General features: G+C 54.1%; 1 protein-coding gene across 1 annotated transcript; it reads right to left on the bottom strand.

The window, feature by feature from the left end:
• Positions 1 to 439: 439 nt before the first annotated feature.
• On the bottom strand, positions 440 to 26,050 carry AP1M1 (adaptor related protein complex 1 subunit mu 1). Its single transcript, XM_059389293.1, has 12 exons — positions 25,883 to 26,050; positions 20,352 to 20,508; positions 18,919 to 18,986; positions 17,178 to 17,308; positions 16,330 to 16,477; positions 9,086 to 9,212; positions 7,906 to 8,048; positions 7,523 to 7,594; positions 6,953 to 7,111; positions 2,058 to 2,183; positions 1,425 to 1,500; positions 440 to 1,305 (listed from the first exon to the last, which is right to left on the bottom strand). The coding sequence occupies exons 1-12, from the start codon at positions 25,922 to 25,924 to the stop codon at positions 1,283 to 1,285; spliced, it is 1,272 nt and encodes a 423-aa protein (XP_059245276.1). The 5' UTR covers positions 25,925 to 26,050; the 3' UTR covers positions 440 to 1,282.
• Between the last annotated feature and the right edge of the window lie 485 nt (positions 26,051 to 26,535).

Genomic DNA, 26,535 nt, shown 5'->3' with positions numbered 1-26,535 from the left:
CCTCCAAGGGGGAGCTGGGTGATACGGGAGAGGGACAGGGGAGAACAGCCCTTGAAGGCAAGAGGGGGTGATCCAGGTGGGGCCAGCAGCACAGATGGGGAGGCAGGTGTGTGGTAGGTGCCCACTGTGGGAAAACAGGGTGCTTCCTGCCCAGGCGCCCCCTGCCATAATCCCCTCTGTGGATCAGGTAGTGGTTCTCAAACTCCAGCACATGCATGAATCACATGGAACCTATGAACTCTCCTTGGCAGGTAAGGGTAGATCTGTGAATGTGCATTTCGGGTGAGCTCAGAGGGGACACAGACGCTGCTGCTCTGAGGATCACACTCTGAGGGAGACCATCGGGCCAGCACGGGGGTTGATGGGAGCCCCACACCTGCCCCTGCTCACCCAGGAGGAGTTGACCACGTGCCGCATCAGAGGGAAAGCAGGCAGCACCTTTAAGTAATGGAATTTAATGTAATCATGACATTAACATAGACAGGGTGGTGGTGGGGTGAACCAGCACAGATGGGGGTGACCTGTGCCCCCAGCCCTCTGAGGCCACCACCTCCTTGGTGGGACAAACACTGATGTGGCTGAGTGACAGCATCGCATGGTGTGGCAGACTCTGGGAGAGCATCTCCACGAGGCCGGGAGCCCCCGAGGAGGAGCCTCTGCCGCAGAGGCGCGGGCCGGGGTCAGGCCAGGCAATGGGAGGGAACCCAGTGTCGCGTGGGCCTCGCTGCAGAGGAGGGCACTGTGCCCTCACTAAGTGCTGCCCAAGAGCTTCAGGACAAAGGGCGGGAGGCACGGACAGTGGGGTGCACGTAAACAACAACGAACAGATGGGACAGAAACTAGGAACACTCATGAACCTAGAACATTCAACAGAACAGCAACCGAACAGTGGCCTAGTCGGCCTGGCCAGAGGCCGCGTGCAGCCAGTGGCTGGGTGAGCGTCTCCCCATCTTTTTGATGCCTGGGGGCTCAACAGCACAGAAGGCTGTATTTGATCTCTAGAGGGAAAGATTTCATTTCCTTCCCCTCAAACTGACTCAGGGGGCAGAGAGACAAGACTTCTCGAAGATGAGCCTCGTCTGGGAGGAGGGACCCAGAGACGAGAGTGGCAACGGCAGAGCAGGTGTGCCTGGAAGAGGAGGGGTCCCCGGGAGGAGCCGGAAGGGTGGCCGGTGGCCAGGGGTGCCCCCCATCCATCCAGCAGGCTTGGCAGGTGCTTCCTCCTGGTGCTTCCGCCAGGAGCCCCAGCGCCGGGGCCAGGGAGCGCTGGCTGCAGGGCCCCTCACTGGGTCCGAAGCTGGTAATCTACAATCGGGGAGGGAAGCATTGGTTTTCTGCTCTGTACCTGGGTCGGGGGTGGGGGGAGTCCCCTCCCCCAGACCCAGGGGCTGCTGCACGCCCACCGCCCTCTCAGCCATGCGCACCTCCGTTCTGAGTGATGTAGCGAACCCACGGCAGGGCCTGGTAGCCGCTCTTCTCGATGATCTTCAGGTAGCGCACCTAGGGCGCAGGCAGTAGGGCGTGTATGCGCTGGCCCCTCTTTGTCCTCCCCACCAACCCCCTCCCAAGGCCAGGGAGGGAAGGCTGTGCCGAGGACCAGGGCAGCACAAGCAGAGGAGGAGACGGGTGGGCGGGGCCTGTCACTTGCGGATGCCAAGGGAGGGAGGAGTCACCGTGGAAGGGGTGGGAGAGAGCTGGAGGTGCACCCTCAGGCCCGGCGCTCCAGCAGACTCCTGGGGAGGGGGGCCTGGCCCCTCATAGACTTGCCATGGAGATGCCTAGGGAAACAGGCCCTGTGGTGGCGAGTGTGTGGCCAAGAGAGGCTTGGACTCTCGTTCTGGGGGTCAAACGAATCTCTGAGCTTGGGGCTGAAGCGCGGGGTCAGGTCTGGGTAGACAGGTGTGGAGAGCGGCAGAAGCAGGGCAGCACCGCGGCGCCCCAGGACAGGCTGTCCGGCACCCTCGCTGAGGCGGTCATCTGCAGCTCTCTGAGGCGGGACGGACAGCCGGGCCTGGCCACGTCCGCTCCGGGGCCCCGGCGACCCCAGCCGTACGCACCTGGATGCCAGAGGTAGTGAAGTAGGGGATCTCAAACTTGACGCTGATCGGGGGCTTGCCCTCCTTGTCCTCCGCCTCCACGCTGGGCAGGCCGAAGTGGGCCCGCATCAGGTACTCCTTGCCTCCCTGCGGGAGCACACGAGCAGAGACGGTCAGGCGGACAGCTGCCCCCAGAGAGTTCCAGGTTGCTGGCCTGGCCAATGAGCCCCTTCCTGCGTGGCCGTGGTCACCCAGAGTCTCGGCTCCTCCAGCACATTTACACTCACCCAGGCCTCACGGACTGTCTGGCCAGCCGTGCCAGGGGAAATCCGTGAACTCCAAGCATCGGGAGAGTTTCACAGACTCTCAGGGAGGGCAGACTAGTCGCTGCAAGGAAGCCTAGCCCGACAGGCCTCAGGAAGGAAGCGGGGGCACAGAGCACCGAGACAGACAGTGCAGGTGCCTCTGTAGGACTCGGGCTCTCTGGCCCAGGCCAGAGTCCAAGTGAACACCCCAACATGTCCAACGTCCGGTCAGCATGTGTAAGCAGAAGGGGAAAGGTCCAAGTGAGGGACGGTGAACAGAGGGAGGTGACAAAAGAGACCGGGGTCGGGGGCTGACGATGAGCTGGACTGGAGTCCTGCTCCCAGAGGGCTAGGTTGAGGGCAGCGCTGGCCCCGGAGGCTGAGCAGTGGCTCTGGAGATGGGGCCTGAGGCAGAGTCAGGAGGAACCGGAAGCCCAGTCCTGCATGGGAGGAAGGCATCGTGCTCTGGTTGTCCAGGGGCCCGGTGTGCCTTGCCTACAGCAGTGGGGAGCAAAGACAGCCCAGCTCTGGCCACACCAAGGACCATGTAGGCCTCGATCCCCAGGCTCCTGGAAGGAGTGGCTGCCGACCAGCTGCCTCCACCCCGAGTCGTGGGCTGTCCTCGCACTTCTCGGGTAGAGCAGAGCTGCGCCCCAGTTCCCCAGGGCGGCGCTCAGGTTCCCTGCCCTGGGACGGTGCCAGTCTCTGCTCACCACCCCTGGGGCCAGCGTGAGAGTGGGGACTCCGTACGAGTCAGGCACATGTGCTGAGTAAAGACTCTGGGACAATGAGGGGAGAAAAATGGGGTCCTAACAGCAGACAAAGCAGGTGGCAAAGGAATAAAATCAGCTCCACCAGCCTGTGTATGAGACAATAACCAGACCCCAAATCTGGGCCTTACGAAGACAAAAGGGAAAATGAAAGCAAAAGCACCTGCAGGGGGCAGGCCCTCCCGGCGGGGCGGTGGACGTGGGCTCCCCTACCCTGGGTCCGTCATGTCGACGTCCATGGGTCTGATTCTCCCACGAACGAGGCAGGCCTCCAGGCTGGCTCACAGCCCAAAACACAGCTCTGTGCTGGAACAGCAGACAGAAGATCCCCCAGCAGGAGGACCAAGCAAAACAGAGTGGGGGCTGCTGTCACCGGGGAGAATTCAGGGCAAGAAGGGAGGCCAGGCCGCAGTCCTGAAGGCTGCAGTCCTGTGTCCAGACGGAAGGGATCATAGTCCCGAGTGTCCACAGCCAACACAGCCGCAACCCCTGTAAGCAGACGCTAGATGATGGGCAGAGGGCACCAGAGGAAGGCAGCGCCAAGTGGGCAGACCTCGAGGGCTCCCTACCCCGGTACCAGAAGCCTCGTCCTCCTACCAAGTGCACCTGCGGCATTTACAAACTTGGACCTTCTGTTAGCACACGACAAACACGCCGAGAAATCCCAGAAGTAGAAACAGTCCAAACAACACTCTCTGGCTCCAGCGCTCCGCAGTGAGGACAGATGAAAGTCAGAAGGCCCGCCCCTTAGGGACTTAGGAAAGAACCATGGGGTGCTTGGGTGGCTCAAGTGGTTGAGCGTCTGACTTGTGATTTCAGCTCAGGTCACGATCTTGGGGTCCCGCACTGGGCTCCGCACCCAGCAGACAGTCTGCTTGAGATTCTCTCGCCCTCTGCCCCTCCCTCCATGCTCCTGCACGCTCGCTCTAAAATTAATAAATACATCTTTTAAAAAAAAGAACGATAATCAACTCTATCCAGTTACAGATTTCTAGATGAGCAAGTCAAATATTATGTGTCAGAAACTATGGGTTACCCAGGTAAGGCAGGGCTCAGAGCAACATCTATGGCTTAAATACTTGTATTAATATAAAGTTTAAAACAAGATCATCAAATGAAAATATCTAACTTGAAAAATTAGAACAAAAAAAGGATGAAGAAATTCAAATCAAAGACTTGTAAAAGACAGAAAAATATTACAACAAAATTAAAAAGCAAACCTGGAAAATAAAAACAAAAAGATAAGCTGCTAGGCAGCCTTATCCAGGGAACCAGAAGGCCCAAAGACACACCAGAAGAAAGAATAAGGAAGAAGTAACTTTATAGGTGAATGGGAGGTAAAAAAAAGACCACTTTCTCCAACTTTGCAGACAACGGCGGAAGTCTGCTTAGGATGGATCATGTTGAAGGGAAATATGATTTACCCAGTCTCCGACAGAAATGGAAACTCTGACGACCCGGTTTCTACAGAAGAGATGAAGAAAGTAGTCGAGATCTGGAAGGTCACATGGCCAAATTCTATCAACCTTCTCAAGACCAGACGACGTCCTGGCCACTTAACTGTTCTGCAGCACGGAGACGGGACACAGAGTACTTACAAAGCAGGCATAACACAAACCCTGGCAGACAGTACACCGAAAAAACAGCCTCATCAAAGTGAAACAGGTCATCAAAGTGAAAATGTCACATACAGTGTTACTGATAGAATCCAATGGTGTACGGAAAAGGAAAGATCAGGCGGAGTTTGCCAGAACGCGGGGACGGTCCAGTTCCACCCACGGACAGACCCGAACTGAGACACGCTGAAGGGGCACCTGGATAAGTCTGTCACCCATTTGTGTCAGAACCGCAGTAAAGTGGGGCTGGGTCAAATCCACAGCCCCGTGCAGCGTCGGACTTGGAAGGGACACCTGACTGGCATCTCTGGGTTGCGGCAAGACCAGGCGGCCACTGTCCACCGCGTCTTACAGGTCCCAGAGACAGCAGCCAAAGCAAGGAGGTGCCAGAGCCATCAAATGCCCGAGAAGAGCAGAGGAGAAGGGAAAACTGTATTTGGCTGAAATGATACGAGAGGATATCTGAAAACCCACAGGAACTCAAAGAACAACACGAAAGCAGACACCCGGTAAGGAACCAGAGCAGAAATTACCATGCAAATAGCGGCTACCCCCTGGAGGGCACAGCTGAAGACCAGACCCCACTCACTAGCACGCTGACTTAAAGCTCATCTTAATGAGAAATGTGCAAACTGGCAGGAGCCTTGGGGGTTCCTGACGGTTGGGGGGCATTCTGCGGCTTTCGCCTGGTTCTGGACACACGGATGTATCCCTGCCGAGGAAACTCCTTGAGCTGTCCACATTTCGTCTGTCTACTTTTCTGCATGTTGTACTTCGATGAAGTACTTTTTAAAGCAAGAGAGAAGCTATGTGAGGTACATAAGGTAAACGTGAAGACAGTCCCAAAGCACTGAGGTGACATTGGCACAAAGCCTCATAAAGGTGTTTGCACTTCCGAATTGACTTATAAATTTAGTGCCAACAAACTGATTCTAAAACTTGTAAGGAACACCGAACAAGTAAGCAAGCAAGAATCACCAGGAAACAAACAAGTGATGTGTGTATGGGGGGATGGGAGTAAGTTCGGGTGGGGTGGGCCTGGCCTTATCAGATGTTAAAACAGAGAATAAGGCCCTGAGTTAAAATATGGCCTTGCTGCATGGACAGAGAGACAACAGGACATTCAGAAAGACTTCTTTCGCTGTGTGAAAATCTGATATTTAATAAACATGGCATTTCAACCCACTGGGGAGAAGACGGACCCTTTAGTAAACGATATTCAAAAACTGGATAGCTATTTGGAAAAAGATAAAACAGAACCTGCACCTCCCCCCATTTATCAGACCCAGCTCTGAAAGTACCTAAAATCTAAGGTGAAAACTGCCACCACACAGGGTCCAGAAGTAAATATGGATGAATTCCTTTACATCTGGGAATAGTAAAGCATTTCAAAGCATGACTTATAATTCAGATATTATAAAAGGAAAAGATCAAGAAATCTGACATTAAATAATAATGAAACAAAGAATTAATTGAATAAAAAAAGGTCACACAGCAAAAACTACCAGAAACAAAGCCAAGAGAAACATTAAAGGGGGGAAAACCATTTGCAACTTACAGCAAAGAAAAAGTGCTCATTTTGCTTATATAGACAGAGCTCTCGGAAACGAAGGAAATGACCAAACCTGACAGAAAATGAGCAAGAGGTGGCTGCTAGAGCTTCCAGGGAAAGAAATGCAAATGGCCCTCAGACATAAGAAAAGGTGCTTCATCTTGTTTAAAAGAAGAAAATGGCAGTGGGCCATGGCCGGCCCGGGAGCACACATCCACCTTCAGGCCCTGTGGGCACGACTGGCTGCACACCCGGATTCCAGTGCTGAAAATCCTGAACACAAGCCAGGCAGCTAGGCCAGCCTGAAGTGTTCTACATTCCTGGAGCTGGTGCTGGATTCCTGAAACCCACGCTGCTCAGGCCGCAAGGCAGTCTGGTCCCTTAAGGGAAGCTGAGTTCTGAACCAGTGTCAGAGAGAGGGCAATGGGGTTGAGGGTGCTGCCCGATGCGGAAGATAGGCCGTTCACGCATAAGCTGCCTCTCCCAGCTCCAGCTTCCTCTTCCTCTCTTTGCTCAGCCAGCCCCTCAGCTCTGTCCACTGGCCTCTCAGAATCCCCACGTGCGGATCACAGCCCCATGCCCCGGTTTCGAGGCTGCTGCACTGTGGTGGGGACAGGGAGCAGATGCGGTGTGCCTGGAAGTCAAGGGGCATCCCACTGAAAAGGGCACTCACCGGGAAGGACTTGATGGACCACACGATCTCGCTGTTCTCGGGGACCCACTTGACACTCCCCACTGTCGTCTTGAACTTGGGGGAGTCGGCATCATTGGGCACGGGGATGTGGATCTCCACGTTGTTGGCTGTCGATCGCCGCTTAAACTGGCTCTTGGCCTGGAGATGAGGCCGGTGCGGCCAAGGTTGTGGAAGGCACAGGTGAGAGCCCAGCCCCCACCCAGCCTGTTCCCACCAGGGCCCTACACCCCTTGGCCTGGCCTGTGGGCCCCACCAAGCCGACCCCCAGTCCTCTAGGCACAGCTCACACCCTCTCAACCACCTGAGATTCTCCCTATGCCCTCCAGTCCCTTTGACCTTCAGGGCTCCCCGTCCTTCCCTCTGGCTCACAATGAGGCAGCACGAGCATCAGTCACAGGCCTTATCTCCCAGAATAGGGAGCACAGAGGCATGGGGCCCCTGCCCTGCTTAGGACCAATGTCAGAGGCCCTGAACAGGCGGGGTCATCCACCAGCCCCCTCTCTTTCTGCCCGCATCCCCAGGCTAACTGTGTGCGGGCTGCATGCGCACCTTGATCATGTACTCGATGCGGCTGTGGGAATGCTTCTCAATCACGGACTCGATCCATATCAAGGGCTTGACCTGTTGAGGAGAGTGAAGGTGGCACTCACACATGGTCATTTTACACAGGCCTATCTCATAGAGGGGAAACTGAGGCCCAGGGCAAGGGACCATCTGCCCGGGTGTGAGCCCAGCGTGCCAACACCCAGGGCTATCAAAGGAGTCCACAGCCAGACTGGGATGGACAAAGAGACCAGGGGGTCTCCGTGAAAATGCAGAACACATCACTGGGGCTGCTTAGAATGGGGTCTGGCCCCTTAGAAAGTGCAGCACCCTGGGCTGTGGAACATGGGCTCTGCGGAGTCTGGGCGGGGGCCTGTGGGCACACTCACGTGCGTGTTGAGGCGGTACGACATGAGCTCAAACTCGCCATCTGGAGGGATGAAGGAGATGGTGCGGTCGTTCTCGAAGCGGGAGAGCCGCACACACTGGTGGAATTTCACGTCCTCCAGCTCCACGGACTTGCTTTTGCCACCTGGGTGGGGGGGCAAGGGTGAGAGCGGGACAGATCCTAGGCCCTTTGGGTCTGTCAGCGACACTCCCATTGTTTGGGCTCACCCCTGGCAGAGCAGAGCTGCCTCTTAAATCTGTGGGTCATGATGGCCAAGGGGCTTGGGTTCCCAGGCAACCTCCCCTGTCCTTCCTTAGTCCCTCGGAAGCCTTGTCGCATCCCGACACTGGGCACATGCTGAGGGCAGGGCTGGGTGGCCTGGTTCAGTCTGAGTCCGCAGCAGTTAGGCCAAGGTCTAGCCAGGGCTGCCACTCAGGAACGTTTGCTGAACGACCAGTAGACCAGGCTGGCAATGCACACGGATGGCTCAGGGCTCCCAGGATGCCCTGGCCCCATCATCATCCCTTGGGTTCTGGGTTCCTGTCTTGGTTTTCTAACCCTCAGAGGAGCTGTGCAGCCTGGGCCCAGCCAGAGACAGGAGCCGCCCTGATGGCCCAACACTGGAGAGACCCTCAGTTCTGCTGCTGTGGAGGTAGGTCTGACAGTGCGGCCATGGCTCCTGTGGCTGGCAGTCTGGTTTGCAAACACAGAGCCTCAGGAAGCCAGGCCCCTGGGGTCTCCCACCACATCCAGGCCAGATGGGAGAGCTAGAGCCACTGTGTGCGGCCTTCCAGCAGCCCGGACCACATGCCCCATGCAGGGGCAGGAGCTCCGCAGGGAGGGGAAAGAATAAGGCCTAACCTTGAGCCCACTGCTCCTTCCAAGATGGTACAGGGCGGGGTCGCGGACCTGCTGCGTGACCCTCCTGGAACTTAACATCTAAGGCACTGGCCCGTGTTCTCTGGCCCATGGGGCGGTGAGGGGACTTGACTTTAGGATCTTCGCTCTTCCGTACTTTCTATGTCCAGGTATTGATTTGTTTGTTTTCACAGCTGTCTCGTATACAACGTGAAAATGTGTCTGAAGCAAGTGCTTGAGATCTGCGTGTTCCCTCATGCAGCTGACTATCCCCTCGTCTCCGCTCAGCCACAGGGGCGCAGTGGGGTCGGCGGGGTACTCACGGCCCGTGTTGTCAAAGAGGACCTTGTCGTTGAGGCCCAGGCGCAGCTCGGGCATGCCGGACAGGAAGACCCGCATCTTGATGGAGCCAACGATCTCGCTGCGCAGCACGTTGCCGTTGGCACTGACCTGGGGGATGGCGAGGCGGGTGTGATGGGACGTCCCCACTCACAGCTGCCCCTTCTCCATGCCCTTCTCGCCATCCCCTGAGCTGGGCGAGCCTCACCTGCCTCTCATCCGGCCTCTGTGCCAGGGCCTCAGGCCACGCGGGCAGGCCTCTTTCGGAGCAGGCCATACTTGCTTTTCTTCTACTTCTATTACTTCCTAAAGATGGGGTTTCCAGGACCCTGACCCCTCCCTGCTCCCCGGGGGTGGCCTGAAGTCTGGTACCACCGATCCAAAATAACAGTACATTTACACAGGTACGGTAACTGACTGAGCCCTTTCTCTGCTCCGGGTGGGGCTCTGCGCGCCTCAACAGCCTGCAGGCCAGGGTTCTGACTCGGGCAACCCTCTACCTCACATGCACACCAGGAAGCAACTGAGCGCAATGAGACAGTCACGGCAGGCCAACAAGCAAGCCCTGAGACTGTCCTGAGAGAGCCAGGCTGCTGCAACGCCTCTTGACACACAAGGACACTGAGGCACAGAGCAGAGGCCATGTGTTGGCTGGCAGAGGTGCTGGGGCCACAGCTGGGACTGCCACCCCATATCAGCATGTCCACACACACAGGTGAGAACCAGGGCTGTGAACACAGGGGCCCAGAGGGGCCAGCCACACTCTCGTGGTGCAGGGCTGCCTCTCTTGGCAGAGGAGGAGGAGAACCCGTCCAGCCTTTAACTGGAGTGTCTGGAGAGCCCCGCATGCACACAGGTGAGCCCTCTACCTCTGAGGGAGGCACAGACCTGAGGCACCAAGCAGATGACAACCCCAGAAAAGGCACACAACATGCCAGAAGGCCCTGCACGGTCTGGCTCCATTACCCCCACCCCCGCAGCTCACTCCACTCTGGCCACGCTGTCCCCCACTGACCCCAGTGGGCAGGTACCTCCCTGTCCCCACAGCACACAGCAGCCACCTCTTCCTCCCCTGCCTCTTGCCAGCTCTGCCTGCCCACCTCTGCCCCTCCTCAGGTGACAGGCTGTGTCAGGCTGCTCACCGCCGGGCCAGCATGAGGACAGCGCCTGGGGGGGCAGAAGGTCCTCAGAGAGCACGTGCTAATGGGGGCCCTCGCTGGCCAGCCGGGCTCTGGCACTGACTGGCCTTACTCAGGAGGCCCTCCAGGCTCCCAGGGGTGACTTCCCCTAGATTGGGAGGGCCATCTTCCCCTTGGGGAGTAGGGACTCCTCAGCCCCCTGTAACTGAGCACATGAGCCGGGAAGGCAGGCTCAGGAAGGGTGCAGCCCACGAGGCTAATCTCAGCTCTGCGGGCAGCAACCAGGCCGGGTGGGCACAGCAGAGATGGCTGCTGAGCTGCTGAAGGACCCCACTGCGTCCAGATGACCAGAATCTGGAGGCCCATGTTGACTCAGCTGCTGGCTCTGCAGTCAGACCCCGGAGTCTGGTGTTCTGACACATAAGGGTATCCACACCCTCATGGTGCCCTGTGTATGGAAGAAAAGGGCTCCTTCGGGCACAGACGCATGCTGGGGTGCACTGCGCTGGACACCCCGTGAACTCCTAGTGCTTTCACATAGAGCTATGTAGAAACTACTCCTTGGGATTTACTCTTCTAGCCCAGGACACTCTAAAGTCTGAGACACCATGTTCTGGGCTCAATAAATAATTCAGACAAAGGTCCCGAGACGGGAGAGGCCTGTGGTTACCGAGGCCACTGTCTTGCTCCACGACTTTAACAGTAAGAAGGCAAATATGTTTACGTTAACTCCACTGGGAGAATCTGTTGGGGAAGCACTCTTGGCAATTCCACAGCGGGGAACTCAACGTTCCAGGAATCCCACCCAGGGGTGGGAGATGCCCCAAACACAAGTCTGAGGATGAATAAGTTTGCCTGTTTCTGCACTGTCTGCAGCACCTGGAAATGGGCACAACCAAGTGAGCTACACAATGGGATCGGCCCAGTCATGGTAATCTGAAGGCGACATGGGGTCGGCTCTCATCCCCCTTCACTGCCACTGACTACATGACAAACCTAGGCAGGGTGCATAGGCAAGCACGGAAGACTGGAAGGCACAGCAGGGGGATCTGGGAAGAACCAGTGTAGGAGAGCGCCCTCCTCCCCCACCTCCCCTTCGTGCGGAAGTGCAGAGGAAACCTGGAAGTGGAAGTGAGCACTGGGGTGCAGACAGAGCTTGCAGAATCCTCTAGCTCTGGTTTTAGGGCCAGAAGGGGAACTCCTGCCTCTTAGAGCAAGTACAGAAATCCCCTAGTTCCCCCCTTTTGTCTGTTCTCTCACACCCAGGCCCCAGGCCACATAACTGCTGTTCCCAGAGGGTGGGGCAAACCCAGGATGGGAGCCCACTGCAGACAAGCATGGGGATCAGGAGTCCCCAGTTGGTCACAGAACCAAAAAGGGATGCCCAAGGCAACTGGAAAGTACCAGAAAGGTAACTGAGAATGAGGAGTCCAGGGAAACAAACCCATGCACTTGTTTAGGTCTCCACGGAGCTCTCTAGAACTAGGCAAGGGTGGCTATGATGCTCATTAGCATGCCAAAGGCTTTGAGATACAAACTGCACAGTCCCAGACTGACCACCGGGTGGTGCATACTCCGGATAAGCTCAAAGAGCAAACAGCACGAAGGCTTTGAAAACTGAACTGATACTCATTGCCCATGGACTGGAGAGTGCAACTTGTGGCTAGAACCTAACCAGGTCAACTGTCAGCTGACACACAAATAATGACGCTTCTGGTATAATCTAAACAATACCTAGAATCTTAGAATATTCAAAAAGTCCAGGATCAAATCTAAAAATACTTGGCATACAAAGAACCATGAAAACTTTAGCTCAGATGGAAAAATACAGTCAACAGGTCCCAACCCTGATGTAAACGCTAGGATTATCTGACAAAGACCTTAAACAACTAGGTAAAAATCACAAACACCCTGGTAGCAAATGTTAAAATAGAAAGTCTCAGCAGAGAAGCAAACTACAGGAAGAAGGATCAAATGGAATTTTTAGAGCTAATAAATACAATGACTGAAATACAAAACTTGTTGGATGGGCACAATAGCAGAATGGGGACAAAACAGGAAAGGGTCAGTGAATTTGAAGACAGATCAAAAGGAATCATCCAATATAAACAACCAAAAGAAAAAAAAAGTTGGGATAAAATGAACAGAGCCTCAGAACCCTTGGGTCACTGACAAAAGGTCTAACATTCATGTCCCTGGAGTTCAAAAGGAAGGAGAAAGAGTGAAGTGATGCAAACCTATTTAAGGAAACACTGGCTGAAAACATCCCAATTTCTGTAGAAGATGTAAGCCTACAGATTTGAGATGCCAAACAAATCCCAAACAATAGAACCCAAAGATACCCATACCCAGACACATCATGATCTAGCTGCTAAAAATTAAAGACAAACACAAAATTTGGAAGGCTCCTATGAAATGCAATGCCCTAAAGGGTGACTATAGTGACTGTGGATTTCTCGCCAGGAAGCATGTAGCCCCGAGGGAAGGCAGGACATTTTCAAGGTACCAAAGGAGAACTGTCAACCCAGAATTTTTTTTTTTTTTTAAAGATTTTATTTATTTATTTATTTGACAGAGATCACAAGCAGGCAGAGAGACAGGCAGAGAGAGAGGAGGAAGCAGGCTCCCTGCTGAGCAGAGAGCCCGACGCGGGGCTCGATCCAGGACCCTGGGATCATGACCTGAGCCGAAGGCAGCGGCTTAACCCACTGAGCCACCCAGGCGCCCCTGTCAACCCAGAATTTGATATCCGGTCAAAGTATCCTCCAGAATGAAAGTGAAAGGAAGACATTCTCAGATGAGGGAAAACCAAGTGGACCTGTTCTGAAGGACCTGCTAAAAGCAGTTCTACCGCTTAGGGGGAAGGGACAAGATCCCAGAAGGAAACCTGGAAAGTCAGGAAATGAAGGGAAAGCAACAGAAGTGGCAAATGTCTGGGTTATGTGGAAGACTGTTATTCTTCCACTCTTGATTGCTGTCAGTGTTTGAGAATTAAAAGCAAAAATCTTAACATTGTCTGGGACGCCCGGGTGGCTCAGTCGGTTAAGCATCTGCCTTTGGCTCAAGTCAGGATTCCAGGCTCCCTGCTCAGCGGGGAGTCTGCCTGTCCCTCCCGCTCCGCCCCTCCCCGCTTCTCATGCTCTCCCTCACTTCCTCTCTCACACTCCCATGTCCTCTCAAAAAAATCAATAAAATCATTAAAAAAAAAAATCTTAACACTGCCTGATGTGGTTTCCAATGAATCTAGATGGATATATGGAACAATTCTAGCATCAAGGGGTAGGAAAGTTTCTGGATTCCAATTGAAATGATAAAATATTGATTCTAAGTAGAGGATGAAAAGATAAGTATGCATTTTATAGCAACAACATTTTATAGAAAAAAAAACTATCCAGAAATATAATAATGACCACAATGAAGAAATGAAAGGGAAAACTAAAAATATCCAGACCATACAAGGATAGAGGGGGGAAAAAACCCCAAAAGAATAAAAAAACAGAGGGAACAAAAAGAAAACAAGTAATACAATGGTAGATTTTAATCTAACAAATTAATAATTACTGTACGTATAAATGCTCTAAACATATCAATTAAAAGACAAACTCCTAGAACAGATTTTTAAAAATGACCCAGTTTGAGCACTGGATAATATATGGAAGTGTTAAATCACTGTATTGTATACCTGGAACTAATATTATACTGTATGTTACCTTACTAGAATTTACATAAAAACCTTTTAAAAATGACCCAGTTATATGCAGTCTACAAGATATATGATACATGTAAGTTAAAAATAAAAGGACAGGGTGCCTGCCTGGCTTAGTCAGTAGAGTGTGTGACTCTTGATCTCAGGGTTGTGAGTTTGAGCCCCAAACTAGGGGTAGAGATTACTAAAAAATAAGATCTTTAAAAATAAAATAAAAGGATTAGAAAAAGAAGTAAAAGGATAGAAAGACACATAATGTGTAAACACTGATTGAATGAATTCTGGAATAACAATATTAATAACAGACTTCAGAGCAAAAAAAATTACTAGGGATAAAGAGGGATATTATATAATGATAAAAGAAAGGGTTGGTTCACCAAGGAAACATAAGAATCCTAAATGTGCTTGTGCTTATTGGCACAGTGTCAAAATCTGCTAAGCAAAGGCATTAATTTGCCATTAACAGCTGGAGCTTTTAATACTGTCAATAATAGTTAGAACTAGTAGAGAGAAAATTAGCAAAATAAGCTAGAAGAATTGAACAACATCACCAACCAAGAGGGTTTAATTGGCATTGACAGGACACTCCACCCAACAAAAGCAAAATATACATTTTTTTCAAGTGCATAGGAACATTCACCAAGATAAGATTATATTCTGGGTCATAAAATAAACTTTAACAAAATTTAAAAAACCAACATTATTAAAAGTATATTCTTAGATGATAATGCAATTAAATTAAAAATCAGTGACAGAAAAATTTGTGAACACTTAAAAATTAAACAACACACTTTTATTAAATAATCTATGGGTCAAAAAGGAAGTCTCAAGGGAAATTTGAACATATCCTGAACAAAAATGAAAATCCAACAAACCAGTTATGGGTTGCAGCTAACATAGTACTTGAACATTAACAGCATTAAATATTTATATTAGAAAAGAGGAAAGGTTTCAAATCAGTGTCTTCAGTTTCCACTTAAAGAAACTGGAAAAAGAGCAAAATAAACTGAAATCAAGAGAAGAAAATACTGGTGCTAATAGCAGAAATCAATGAAATAGAAAACAGGAAAACAACAGAGACTATCAATGAAACCAAAAGCCACTTCTTGGTAAAGATCAATAAAATAGATGAAACTCTCACAAAACCGACAAAGAAAATAAAAAAGCCATATGGCCAATATCTGGAATGAAAGAGGGGACAACAGCATAGACCCTGCAGACATTAAAGAGACAATAAGGGAATACCATAAACAACACTATGCATATAAACTCAATGACTTCGAGGAAATGGAACAGCTTCTTAAAAACAACACACTACCAAAACTCACCCAAGATGAAAGAGAAAATCTGAATAATTCTAGAACTATTACAGGATTGAAATTTGTAGCTAAAATTATCCTGAAAAAGGGTTGCCTGGGTGGCTCAGTTGGTTAAATGTTCAATTCTTGATTTTGACCTAGGTCATGATCTCAGGGTGGTGAGATTGAGATCCACACCGGGCATGGAGCCTGCTTAAGATTCTCTCTCTCCTTCTGCCCATCCTCTCTTAAAACAAAAATTCTGAAAAAGATATCTCGAGGCTCAGAGAGTTTCACAGGTGTGTTCCACTAAATAAATTAAAAATACACAATTTATGATACCTTCAAAAAAATGAAATAGTTAGGTATAACTATAACAAAACATGCACGTGGTAAAAAACTACTAAACGTTGATGAAAGAAATCAAAGATGACCTAACTAGAGAAAGAGATATATAGCATTTATGGCTTTTGAGACAATATACTAAAGATACCAATTTTCTCCCATACTGATTAATAGAGTTATTTAATAAAATACCAATCAAAATCCCAGCAAAATCTTTTTGTAGATAAGACAAGCCAATTCTAAAATTTTATACAAAGGAATTAAATACCTAAAACAATTCTGAAAAAGAAGAATGTTGGCAGGACCACACAGTCTGATTTTCAACATGGACGGGACTGGAAGAAATTATGCTGAGTGAAATGAGTCAAGCAGAGAGAGTCAATTATCATATGGTTTCACTTATTTGTGGAGCATGGAGGACATGGGGAGTTAGAGAGGAGAAGGGAGTTGGGAGAAATTGGAAGGGGAGGTCGGAGTGCCAGGTGGTGGGTATTATAGAGGGCACGGATTGCATGGAGCACTGGGTGTGGTGCAAAAATAATGAATACTGTTATGCTGAAAATAAAAAATAAATAAATAAATAAAAAGGTAGGTGGAAAAGATAAAAAAAGAAAGAAAGAAAGAAAGAAAGTAAACATCTCTCATGGCCTGGCTAGTTTTAAAAGTCTAGCTGCTTTTTCTTTAATCACGGAGAAGACAAAATTTCTCTAAAAGCAGCAAAGAAAGGAAAGGGAGCCTACCAAGAGGTTGACAGATTCAATGACGTCCAAGAACACCTCGTTCTTCCGGTACTTGATGCCCTCGGACCGCCAGGACACTGCGTTGGTGACGGTGGCTGGGGGCCTCGGGGCCCCCGTTTCCAGCTTGTGGCCTTCCTGAGTGATGTATCTGTGGGACCACACCCAGGGTCAGGAGCTGGGGCACCGGCATTTGGAAAACAGTCAAGAAGCCCCAACAAACTCTATACTGAGTGTAGAGCACGCAGTTTGGGGGCGGGGGTGGCAAGGAGACAGCAGTGGGGAGGAAAACAAGGAACGGACACCACCTGCTCTCCTGCCGGGCAGGCGGAGGGGACCGAGCCCTGGGGGGAAGCTGGTGACCCTGATCCCACCTGGGGACTGATGGGCGCGGGATGCCAGCCAGTGATGTGGCTTCTCCGAGTGTCCCCTGCACCATGTAAAATGGGGAGCCACGCCCCTCACACAAAGAGGTGAAGCTTTCCCCACGGGGCCTAGTGCCCAGGAGGGACTTGATCCATCTGCCCCGGTGCAAAGGGCAGGGCTGCCAAGAAGAATGCGTTTTTTCCTCGGCCTCATGTATGACAATGAAAACAGAGGGAGGTGACTCCCTAACGACAAGGCACGTAGTGCACCACCTAGCACGAGCGACATGCTTGTGGTGTGTGGGGACGCTGAGCGCCCAGGAATCTACAACCACCCAGGAGCCTGCAAACGCCCAGGTTGGACTGAAGATGGAGACAGGGTGGCGGCTCACAACAGGAAGGCGCTTTCATTTCCTCCTGTCTCCACACCTGATGACATCAACGCTGTGATGTCGCCAGGCCTGGGTCCCCACCCTGCCCACTCACTCCTGCAGGATCTTGCTGTCGGTGGTCTGGGGGTAGCCGAAGTCCATGAGCTCATCCAGCAGCTCGTAGATGATGACAAAGTTGTCACGGATGCTCTCCTCCTCCAGCTCCTTGAAGTACTCAGAGAACACCTGCGGTGGGGCGGCAGATGGGTGACACGGGGCCAAGCAAGGGAAGCGCCTGCAGGAAGCCACTTGGCCTTCAGGCCCCAGAGCCCACAGCCCTCATTCCGACCCGCTGCATCTGCCCATGTGCAAGGCTGAGTGACAGACCATTGATGAGGCCTCAGGCTCGGCGACTGGGCAGGAGGATAGCACTGGCTGCGGAGAGGCAGGAAGCAGGCTGCGGGCAGGGCAGGCATCCTCGGGGGCTGGCAGAGCTCTGCATCTCCATTCCTGTGGGTCCTCTCTCCTCTCCATCCCAACGGTCCCCACTGGGTCTAGGGTCCCATTAGAGCTTCTCTTTAATCCCCACTGTTAACTATCACCCTGAGCATGTCACAAGTGATTCAGGTGAGGGGCAAGAGCCACTGGGGACAGAACAAGGAGTTCTTCTGGACTCTTCCAACTCCCCTGAGCTGTGACACATCTCCCCCAGTTCAACAGGAAATTTTTAAGAGAATCAAAGAAGGGAAGGGAGAAAAGTTTCATTAGCCCTAACCCTAAAGGAAAGTCACCAAGGCAAAAAGGAAATGCCAAACGCTGCAGGGAGAAGAAACTTCCTCCCTCCCCCTTCTCTGGTCCGCTGATGCCCCTCTGCATCGTGGGACCAGCCGCTGGGCCTCTCTCTACTCAGAAGTCATTCCTGCACCAGAGGAAATGACCCACTGCTCTGGGACGAGCACCTACTCCTCAGCCTGGACTCAGGCTCCCCAGGGGGACACACATTCTCCTGCCCCTGTGTTCTCATTGCCCAGATCAGCCCATTCCCCAGTGTCCAGCACTTGTGGCTCCTGAGCTAGCTGCACATGGCACCACCTGGGGAACCACAGCTCTCTTGGGCCCACCCAGGGCCTCCTGGGTCTGGTTCTCCACTTTCTTCAACCCCACGGCTCCTGCTCCAGTCAGGCCCTCCATTTGCCCTGTGGGAGCTTGCAGCAACTTCCTCATTGGCCTCCTGCCGCCTTCTAGTTCCTCCTCCATTTAGCAGCCTGCCAGATGATCTCAACTCCAGTCAGGTCTTGTCAATCTCCTGCTTCGAGTTCCCCACCATCTCTCATCACTCTTGGAATGGAATCCAAATTCCCTCCAGCCCCTGTGCGTCCCTAACCCCAGTCCAGCTCTGCCAACCTTGCTGAGCTCAGTCCCACACTGTCCTGAGCACCCTGGCCAGCCTGATGCTCCCTGACCATACAATCCCACATGCACTCCTGCCCCAGGGCCTTTGCATGTGTTGCTCTCGCTGCCTCCCCATCTCTGAGCAGAATCTGGTTCTGCCCTCCTCCTGGCTAGCCTGTCTTGCTAAGCTCTGACTCTCAGCTGGCTGCCCACCACCCTTCCCCAGCCAATCCTGGATTCAGGGCGCACTGACCTGCCCCGAGCTCTGTTCACTCTGTTCACTTTCCTCTCCTCACCATGTCAGAAAGACAACGAAGGCCATAAAATCCCACACGTGGGGCAGCTGGAGCTCCCCCTTCCCATTTTTCGGGGTTCTATCCCTGCAACTCCCTAGGGTGCTGCAGCCCCCAGGGGGTATGGGCAGAGGCCCATAGCAGAGCCAGGGTGACTGTGGTTCGACTCACCTGAACCACCTTATAAAGGAAGGAGAACACCAGCGACACGCATGCGTTCTTCTTCGACGTGGCAACCACTGATTGGAGGCCCCAGTTAAGGAGTGTTCAGAGGCCTGGGCTGGTACCTTGCAGACCCCGGTTCACCACAGGTCTGAGGGGGGACCCCACAGCCATGTGGGGTTCAGAACCTCCCTCAACCCAACCCTAGACATTCACTTGGCCTTCAGTGAGTTACTGAGCTTATGACCTGAGCCAGGCCTGAGACACAGCAGTCACCCAATGTGGTCCCAGCCCCAAGGGAGTCCTCCCTCGTCAGAGAGGCAGCAAGGGGCACAGGGAACCCGCCCCAGCCACGGGGCTGCCATGAGGAGCTGCTACCTGAGCCGAGAGCCAAAGCCCAGGGTGGTGGTGGGGGTGCACCTTGGGTGGGGTGAACGTCCCGGGGTGGGGAGCAGAAAGCAGGACCACAACTGGTCTTTCCCCAAAGCCAGTGGTTTAGGTGATCCCCCTGAGGCCCACGGCTCCCCAGCCAGGCTCCAGCGGAGACAGCCAGGGCCAGCGCTGGCTCAAGCCCTTCCTGCAAGCTTTGGCTCCTAAAGCAAACCTTTTTAAGGGACTCTCCATTTTCCTACTTGTTTGATGGAGGCCTGACCATGGATTCATCGAGGTGATGTGTGTAACATGTGCGACACAGACTCTTCCTCCAACACAGAGGAGGGTCCCTGCCTCATGGAGTCAGCATGTGCTATACACCTCCCGTTCCTTTCCCTAAAGGGCCTCGAGCCACCTGGGGAGGCTGGTTCCTCCACTGCAGGCCCATGTGCTGTGCCCTGGACATGCCCGTTCATGGCACACCCGTGCCGCCCAGCCCCTGAGGCTAAGCCCGGAGCTCCAGGCAAAAGGGATGGCGGGACCCATGTCCACCTCACTTACTGCCCAGAGCAGGGACCCAGGAAGCCGATGGAGGGCCAGTCAGAGTGCTGGCCTCTGTCCTCCAGCCTGGGATCACATGCCCTTCTGCTGCTTTTTAAGGAGGGACATCAGGCCCTCCAGGCTGGGCCCTGCTGGAAACTGTCACGGACAATGGAACCAGGGAGGAGGAAGGGGATGTTGGGCAGCAGCACCCAGAGAGGTGAGCGGCTGCCGTCTCCTCCCCGGGCTCGACTGGGAACTGGTCAGACGGCTCCTGCTGTGCTCACACCACCACCACCTCCACACCTGGGCGGCCACTGCCCAGACCCAGGGCAGCTTCACAGACTGCCAACCCCTGGACTACAGGCTGCCTTTGGTACTCTGGAGCCGTCCCCCAGTCCCTCCGGAGCAGGAGGGGGAAGGAGCAGCAGAGGCTGCAGGGGAGGGACCTCAGGGAGCTCTCGGTCACCCGTGCGTGCCGGTGTGTGTGCGCACAGCAGGCCCCGGGGAGCTGCCCCGCGAAGGGATACGATACAGATTGTTGTGCTTGATCCACATGAAGCGGACGCCCCCGTGGGCCAGGATGGGCGACAGCATCCCTTCCTCCTCCTTCTCCATCAGGATAGGCATGAAGTGCTCCACCTCCGACATGTCCACGTCACCGCGGTAATTCCGGCAGATGAGCACCTGGGTAGGGCGGGGAGGAACACTGCTTTCAACGTGAGCCCACAAGCCAGGTGCCTGGAGTGGGAAGGTGGCTAGTCACAGCCCTGTCCATCAGAGACTCCAGGCCATGCTGATCTCTGTCCCCCAGGGAATTCCTCAAGGAGAGCATTTCCCAAAGTGAGCGACACAGGGGCCAGCCGGCTGCTCTGCAGGGGAGGGGAACAGGGGACAAGGGGTCCGGGACTGAGCCAACTGTAGGGTGCCAGGTTAAAACAACATCCTGTCAGCTCTCTCGATGCAGACCTTCCCAGAGCCTTGCCTATGCTAACATACCCCACCCTTCTGCCTGTGTCAGGGTGCCCGCCCATTCAGGGGACACCGCTGAATGTTTGTGTCCACCAGAACCCCCCTGTGGCCTGAGAAGCACGTCCTAGCACTGCTGCTTCTTTCTTGCTCTTTCACAGCCCCTGTGTGAGGACATGCAGCACCCAGAACCCTCGTCTGCTGCTCCCGGAGACTTGACATGGGACAAGCACTTCGGGAAAGTCTGGCAGGCTCTCACACAGGGAGACCTAGCGTAAGACCCAGCCATTCCTCTCTTAGGTATCTACCCAAGAGAAGCGAAATCATACATATACACCAAGACCCAAATACGCTGAAGCTTTACTGTAAATAGATCAGGCTGGAAGGAGAGTCATCGTCCTTCGACGGGCGAATGGAAATAAGAACTCTGTCCATCCACAGCCCGGAAGGCTCCTCAGTCACGACAAGGAGCGACTACTGCCATGGGTGGCAGCATGAGGGACTCCTAGGACCACTGGGCCCAGGGGATTGCATTCACATAAAACCCTCACAAGGGGTGACAGAAAACATGTCCGTGGCAGCCAGGGGATGGGCTCGACACAAGGGGAGTGAGGAAGCCTCGGGGGTGATGGACTGTGTGCATGAGGCTTCCCGGGTTTACACAATGACTGAACTCATCAAATAAACGCGGTCTGGACCATGAAAGCGACCCCTCCCGGAAGGGATAAAGAGGAGGCCGAGCTCTGCGAGGCTGCACAATGCTCTCTCTGGAGACCGGTGTTCTGGGCGGCCGTGCCTGAGTCAGCCCTGGGCCCCTGGTTGCCTGTGTGTGCCGGGCTGCTGCCACGAGCCCGGGAGGACAGCGGCAGCAGGACTCGGCACCAAGGCAAGAGGGTCCCTGCACAGCTAACCATGCTGGCAGCACCAGCCTCAGAACCTCTAGTTCCACAAAATACACTCTTTGTTGTTTCAAGCCAGGACAGAGAGAGAATCAGAGAGAGAGAGTAAAAAATGAGAATCTCTTTCCTAGTTTCCCTTTCGTGGTCTGTGTCCTCTTCCTGAGAGGTCCAGAGGGCCTTAGGGAGCCAGCACCCAGTGGCTAAGCTCATGGGCACATGGGCCAGGCCCGGGCTACTCCTTGCCAGGAACAGACACAGCGGGACTGTTACTTTTAGAGAGATGCACAGTCTGCCCGTGGTCACACGGCCTGTCCGCGGTCACAAGCCAGCAGAGGTGACTCTGGATTCTAACCAGTTCTCATCCCCTGCATGGTCCCTTCTGTTCCCTGAACATTGCTTTCCTGGCTTCTCAAGGCCCAGCTTCTTCCCCAGGTATACAGTTTTGGGGGCTGCTGCTAGCAGGGAGCCCCAAGTCCCCAGAATGGTCAGAGGAAAGAGCAGGGAGCAACTTCTCTCGCTCACCTTCTTCACCAGGGCTGAAGAGAGGCCCGCTCACCACCACAGCAGGCACTATGTGCCCCTCTGCCATACACCAGGCCGGACCTGGGGACACGGAGGTGACCAAAACAGAGTCCCTGCACTGGGATGCTTGCTTAGGAGGCACTGAGAGCCTCCCGAGGGTGTGACCTTCTAACTGAGGCCAGAAGGGCCGGGGGGACAGAGGCAGGGGGACGAAGTTAGCTGAAGCCACGGGGTAGAGTCGGGGGTGCAGCCCATGGTGGGACCTGCGAGTGCTGGGTTGGTGGAGTGAGGAGAACCTCAGAGCTTGGGCTGCAGGTCCCGGATGAGAGGACAAAGGCAGGAGACAGGATAGATTGAAGGGAGGCAGGCAACGTTGATGAGACAAACCTCTATCCTTATGGCTACTCTTGAGTCCCACAATTCCTTCCCCACAAAAAAAGAGGGGTCTTCTTATGCAGAACTCAGACTGGGATTCTCCCTGCTGAAACTGCTGTCCACCCCGGTCTCCCCCATCCTGAAAGCAAACTGCACGCTGAACCCCATGGCAAACTGGTGCTTCATGGCTCCGCTGAAGCCTCTCAGTCCATCTCGCCCCCACCCTCCCTCCCCCACCCCCAGGTCACTCCATTCCAGCCATCCCGGTCCCCTAGCCGCTCTCTGAACCCTCCACATCTGTTCCTGCCTCCAGGCCTCCACACCTGCAGCTCCCTCTGCCCGGAATGCCCCGGCCTCTTCTAACTTCTCAAGCCTCAGGTCAGGCGGCACCTCCCCCAAGAAGTCAGAGAGCAGACCCTGTCCCTCCCTAGCCCAGCGCCACTCGTCCTTCATTGCCACAACCCTGCTGCACTAGAACTTCTATCCTCTTTCACGGTCCGTCCCTTCTGCCAGAGTCTAACACTCCCTGAGCACGATGACCACTTCTAACTCGTTCACAACTGTGTCCCAGCACCCACAACAGAGCCTGATCCCGGTGGGTGCTCAGCTAATGTCTGTGGGGTGAACATGGGGTGAGGAGAGAAAGGAGGCCCGGATAATGCCCAGGTCTCCAATGAGGGCAGTCCCGTGGATGGCGGTGTCACTCACTGAGATGGGGAGAGGGCCGGTCTGGGGTGGCAGCGAGCTCATTTTGGGAAATGCCAGGTCTGTGGTGGCTGTGGGACCTCTGAGGTGTCCCAGAGGACAATGGATCTCCAGATAAGTATTCTGGGCTGTGGCACAAACTTGAGTCCCTGGTATAGGGCCGTGAATCAAAGCCTGCCCAAAGTGTGCGCGGGACTCCTAGGCCTGAGCAGGAGGAGTCAACACCCAAGGGGAGAGGCCAGTACATGGAGACAGAAATGGGCAAAATAAGAGGGAGCAGCAACTCGGAGACCAAAGGGAGCCCACCGAGGAGTATGGTAGAGGTGTCAGAAGCTGCAGAGAAACAAGAAAGTAAGGGCAAGGAGATGTCATGAAGGCTTTCTAGCAGCTAACTGTGGCCATGCTGGTTTCCCTGGCGATCAGAGGTTCTGGCTGGCAGATAGACATGTGGTCATGAACTTCTTAATGGGCAATTACCTTACTTTTTATTAAATATAGTCTGCACAAAAGGTCCTTTTAAAACCTGAGGTCCATGGGGAATGGAGTAATAAACAGCACGATGGTTGCTGAGGCCGGGAGGCAAGGCCATGACTGCCCTGGGAGCGTCCCGAAAGGCAGGTCTGGTCATGCTCCTCCCCGTCTACAATCTCCTCCTGTGGAGGTGGTGGCTCCTGTTTCTCGGGATCCCACTGGTCCCTTATGTTCCTCATTCCCATCTGGACATCCTCAACCACCCATGGCCCGGCTGGTGCCAGCCTCCAGGCTCCAGCATTACCCAGGCCTTCTGGCTCACCAGCCCCAGCAGGCCGCCCCTGACCCCTCAAGGCCAACCATGATGCTTCCATGTCCACCTGACCGTCACCTGGTCCCAGCTCTGGCACCTTCCTCCTCCAGGAAGCCTGTTGTAACTACTTGTCCTTCTGCAAGGCTGGCATCTATATTACCTGGCGCTGTGTCCATACCTTGCAAGCTACCTAGATCTGACCATTTGGATCCATCCGCTTCCGTGTGTCTCCCCTGCTAGACCTTGAGGCACCAAATGGCGTTAATAAGAAGGGAAGGTACTTGCCTGAGGTCACATAGCTGAGCAGCAGCGATGGGTTTTGAACTCAGCCCTAACTGTACAGTCACGATAAGACAGTCCGCACTGGGCTTGGTGCATGCTAGATGCTCATGAAATGTTTGCGGAAAGAATGAGAGATCGGACATAAGGCAGCCTTTGGAAACCCAGGACACAGTGGCTCCCATGGAAGGAAGAATACGCGTGACAAAAACACTAGGAACACTGCACCCACTTGGCCCTGGTATGCCCTGTGTCTTCCCTTGCCTGAGGGCTGGGGAAGGGAGTCCAGCACGGGGCCTCACTAGTTGTTGACTTTGGGTGGCATCCAGGGCAGGCGACCCACTCGAGGGACTCTCAGAAAGTGCTAGAGTGCGGAACTCTGGGATGGGGGCTGGAAGGGATAGCCACCTCACCTCTTCACTCCCCGCTGCTTTGGAGCTGACTCCTACTTGCCCCCCTGGGCCCAATGCCCACCTCTCTTCCAGAGAGCCAGGCAGGACTGATTTAGCATTGTTGGTAGTGTTCCTCTTACGTCCAGATGCAAGAGGCCAATACTCTCACTTGCCTAGTCAGGACAGACTTGGGGGAAGGCAGCAGCCCCCCTGGAAAGGCTCTGAGATCCCTCCTTGAAGAAGTTTTCCTGGAGTCCTCTGAGAATGGTGCCTGGGTCCTAGTCACGTTCAACTCTACCTTTAGGTCTCAGCCAGATTTGTCAGTCCCTCCCGGAAACCCTCCCCAACCCCCAGCCAGGGCATAGTCTCCTATTACATCGTCACTGCTTCTTGAGGGCAACTGACTTTGATTCGTGCTTTCTGAGATCAGTGTCCCTTTCTCCCACCAGACTGTGAGCTCGAGAAGGGATTCCGATTTTGCTTACCAAAGGCAGGCGGAAGCTAAGCACCCCTAACAGGTGCTCCCCAAATATCAGCTGACTCCTAGACCTGCCATTCTGTGGCTGGTGTGACCTTGCGCAGGTGGCGCGCCTCTCTGTGCCTCAGTTTCTCCCTCTGTAAAATGGCCCTCCCACCACCCACTTCACTTAATCCTGTAACTAACTCTGTGTCACTCCGAACTTTAAGAAATTCAGGCGGGGACTGGCCCAGAGAAATCACCGGATAAGGAGGGCGGGACTGGCCCGAGGGCACACTGTCCCCGACGCGCCTCACCACTACAGGCCAAGGGTCGCACGGCCCCTGAGCGCCAGTCCTGGCTTCGAAAACGACTGAGGGTCGCCCTCCCGGCTGCCTCGGGTTCCCCTATGCCCCCACGGAGGACTGAGCACCCGACCCACAGTGGGAGGGGGGCCATGCAGGTGTGTTACCTAGCAACAGGGCGGGGCTCCGGATAGAAGCCCCCGCCAGGTTACCTAGCAACAGGGTGGGGCCCTCAGGTGAGGTTGACCGGCCTCTTCGCCTAAGACTAGGGTGGGTCCCATTGGCGGGTTACCTAGCAACAGGGTGGGTCCCCCTCCAGGGGGCGAGGCCCCACCGGTTGCCTGGCAACGGGGAGGGTAGAGAGCCGTATGTACCTTGCCCTTTAGGTCCAGCACGTAGACGGCGCTGGCGGACATGACGGCTGCGGGAAGCCTCGGCAGCTGCCGAGGACGGCGGCGACGGCGGGGACTGCCGGGCGTTGAGCAAGGCCGGGCGCACCCCGCGACAGTTCGCCTCCACTTCCGGTCCGGGGAGCCGCGCGCGGACCGTTATGTCCGGTCGGGGAGGGGCTGCCAGAAAGGCGCAGGCGCGAGGCGGAGTATGCGCAGGCGCAGTACACGCGATGTGACCTTATTTCCCGCTCCTGCCTCAAGCATCCCGGAAGTAAGGCGCGGAGGGGCGGGACCGGGCGTGGCCGACTGAAGCAGGGCACTCTCCAAATGCCAGGCGGGGCGAGGAGGCCAGGGAAGCTGGAAACCCCGCCCGGCCGTGGGCCAAGTGAGGTGATATACCGGTGGCAGAACCCACCTTGGGCCCAGTCCCATGAACCCCACAGTCTAGTGGGGGAATCTAGGAATAAATATAGTTACCAATTATGATATGCTTGATAGGGAAAGGGAAGGCGGTGGTTACTTGGAAAGAGGCCAAACTCTCTGAATGGCAATCCAGCCTTACCAACAAGTCACCGCTTGTTACCTGTCAGTGTCAACATTCTTCAGTGCCTGTTTATTGCCTGGAATGATCTGGA

The sequence above is a fragment of the Mustela nigripes genome, chromosome 2, assembly GCF_022355385.1.
Source record: "Mustela nigripes isolate SB6536 chromosome 2, MUSNIG.SB6536, whole genome shotgun sequence".
Lineage (NCBI taxonomy): Eukaryota > Metazoa > Chordata > Mammalia > Carnivora > Mustelidae > Mustela > Mustela nigripes.
The sequence above is the reverse complement of the archived record's forward strand: the minus strand, read 5'-3'. Positions and strand labels throughout refer to the sequence as shown.

Bases quoted from the DNA above. Each gene is read 5' to 3' on its own strand.
- AP1M1 (XM_059389293.1), bottom strand. From the start codon at position 25,924: ATGTCCGCCAGCGCCGTCTACGTGCTGGACCTAAAGGGCAAG. The intron at 16,478-17,177 runs GTGAGTGGGCAG...GTGGTCCCACAG, and splicing joins GACAGCAAGATCCTGCAGGA to ATACATCACTCAGGAAGGCC. The intron at 7,112-7,522 runs GTGCGCATGCAG...CCTCATCTCCAG, and splicing joins GCATCGAGTACATGATCAAG to GCCAAGAGCCAGTTTAAGCG.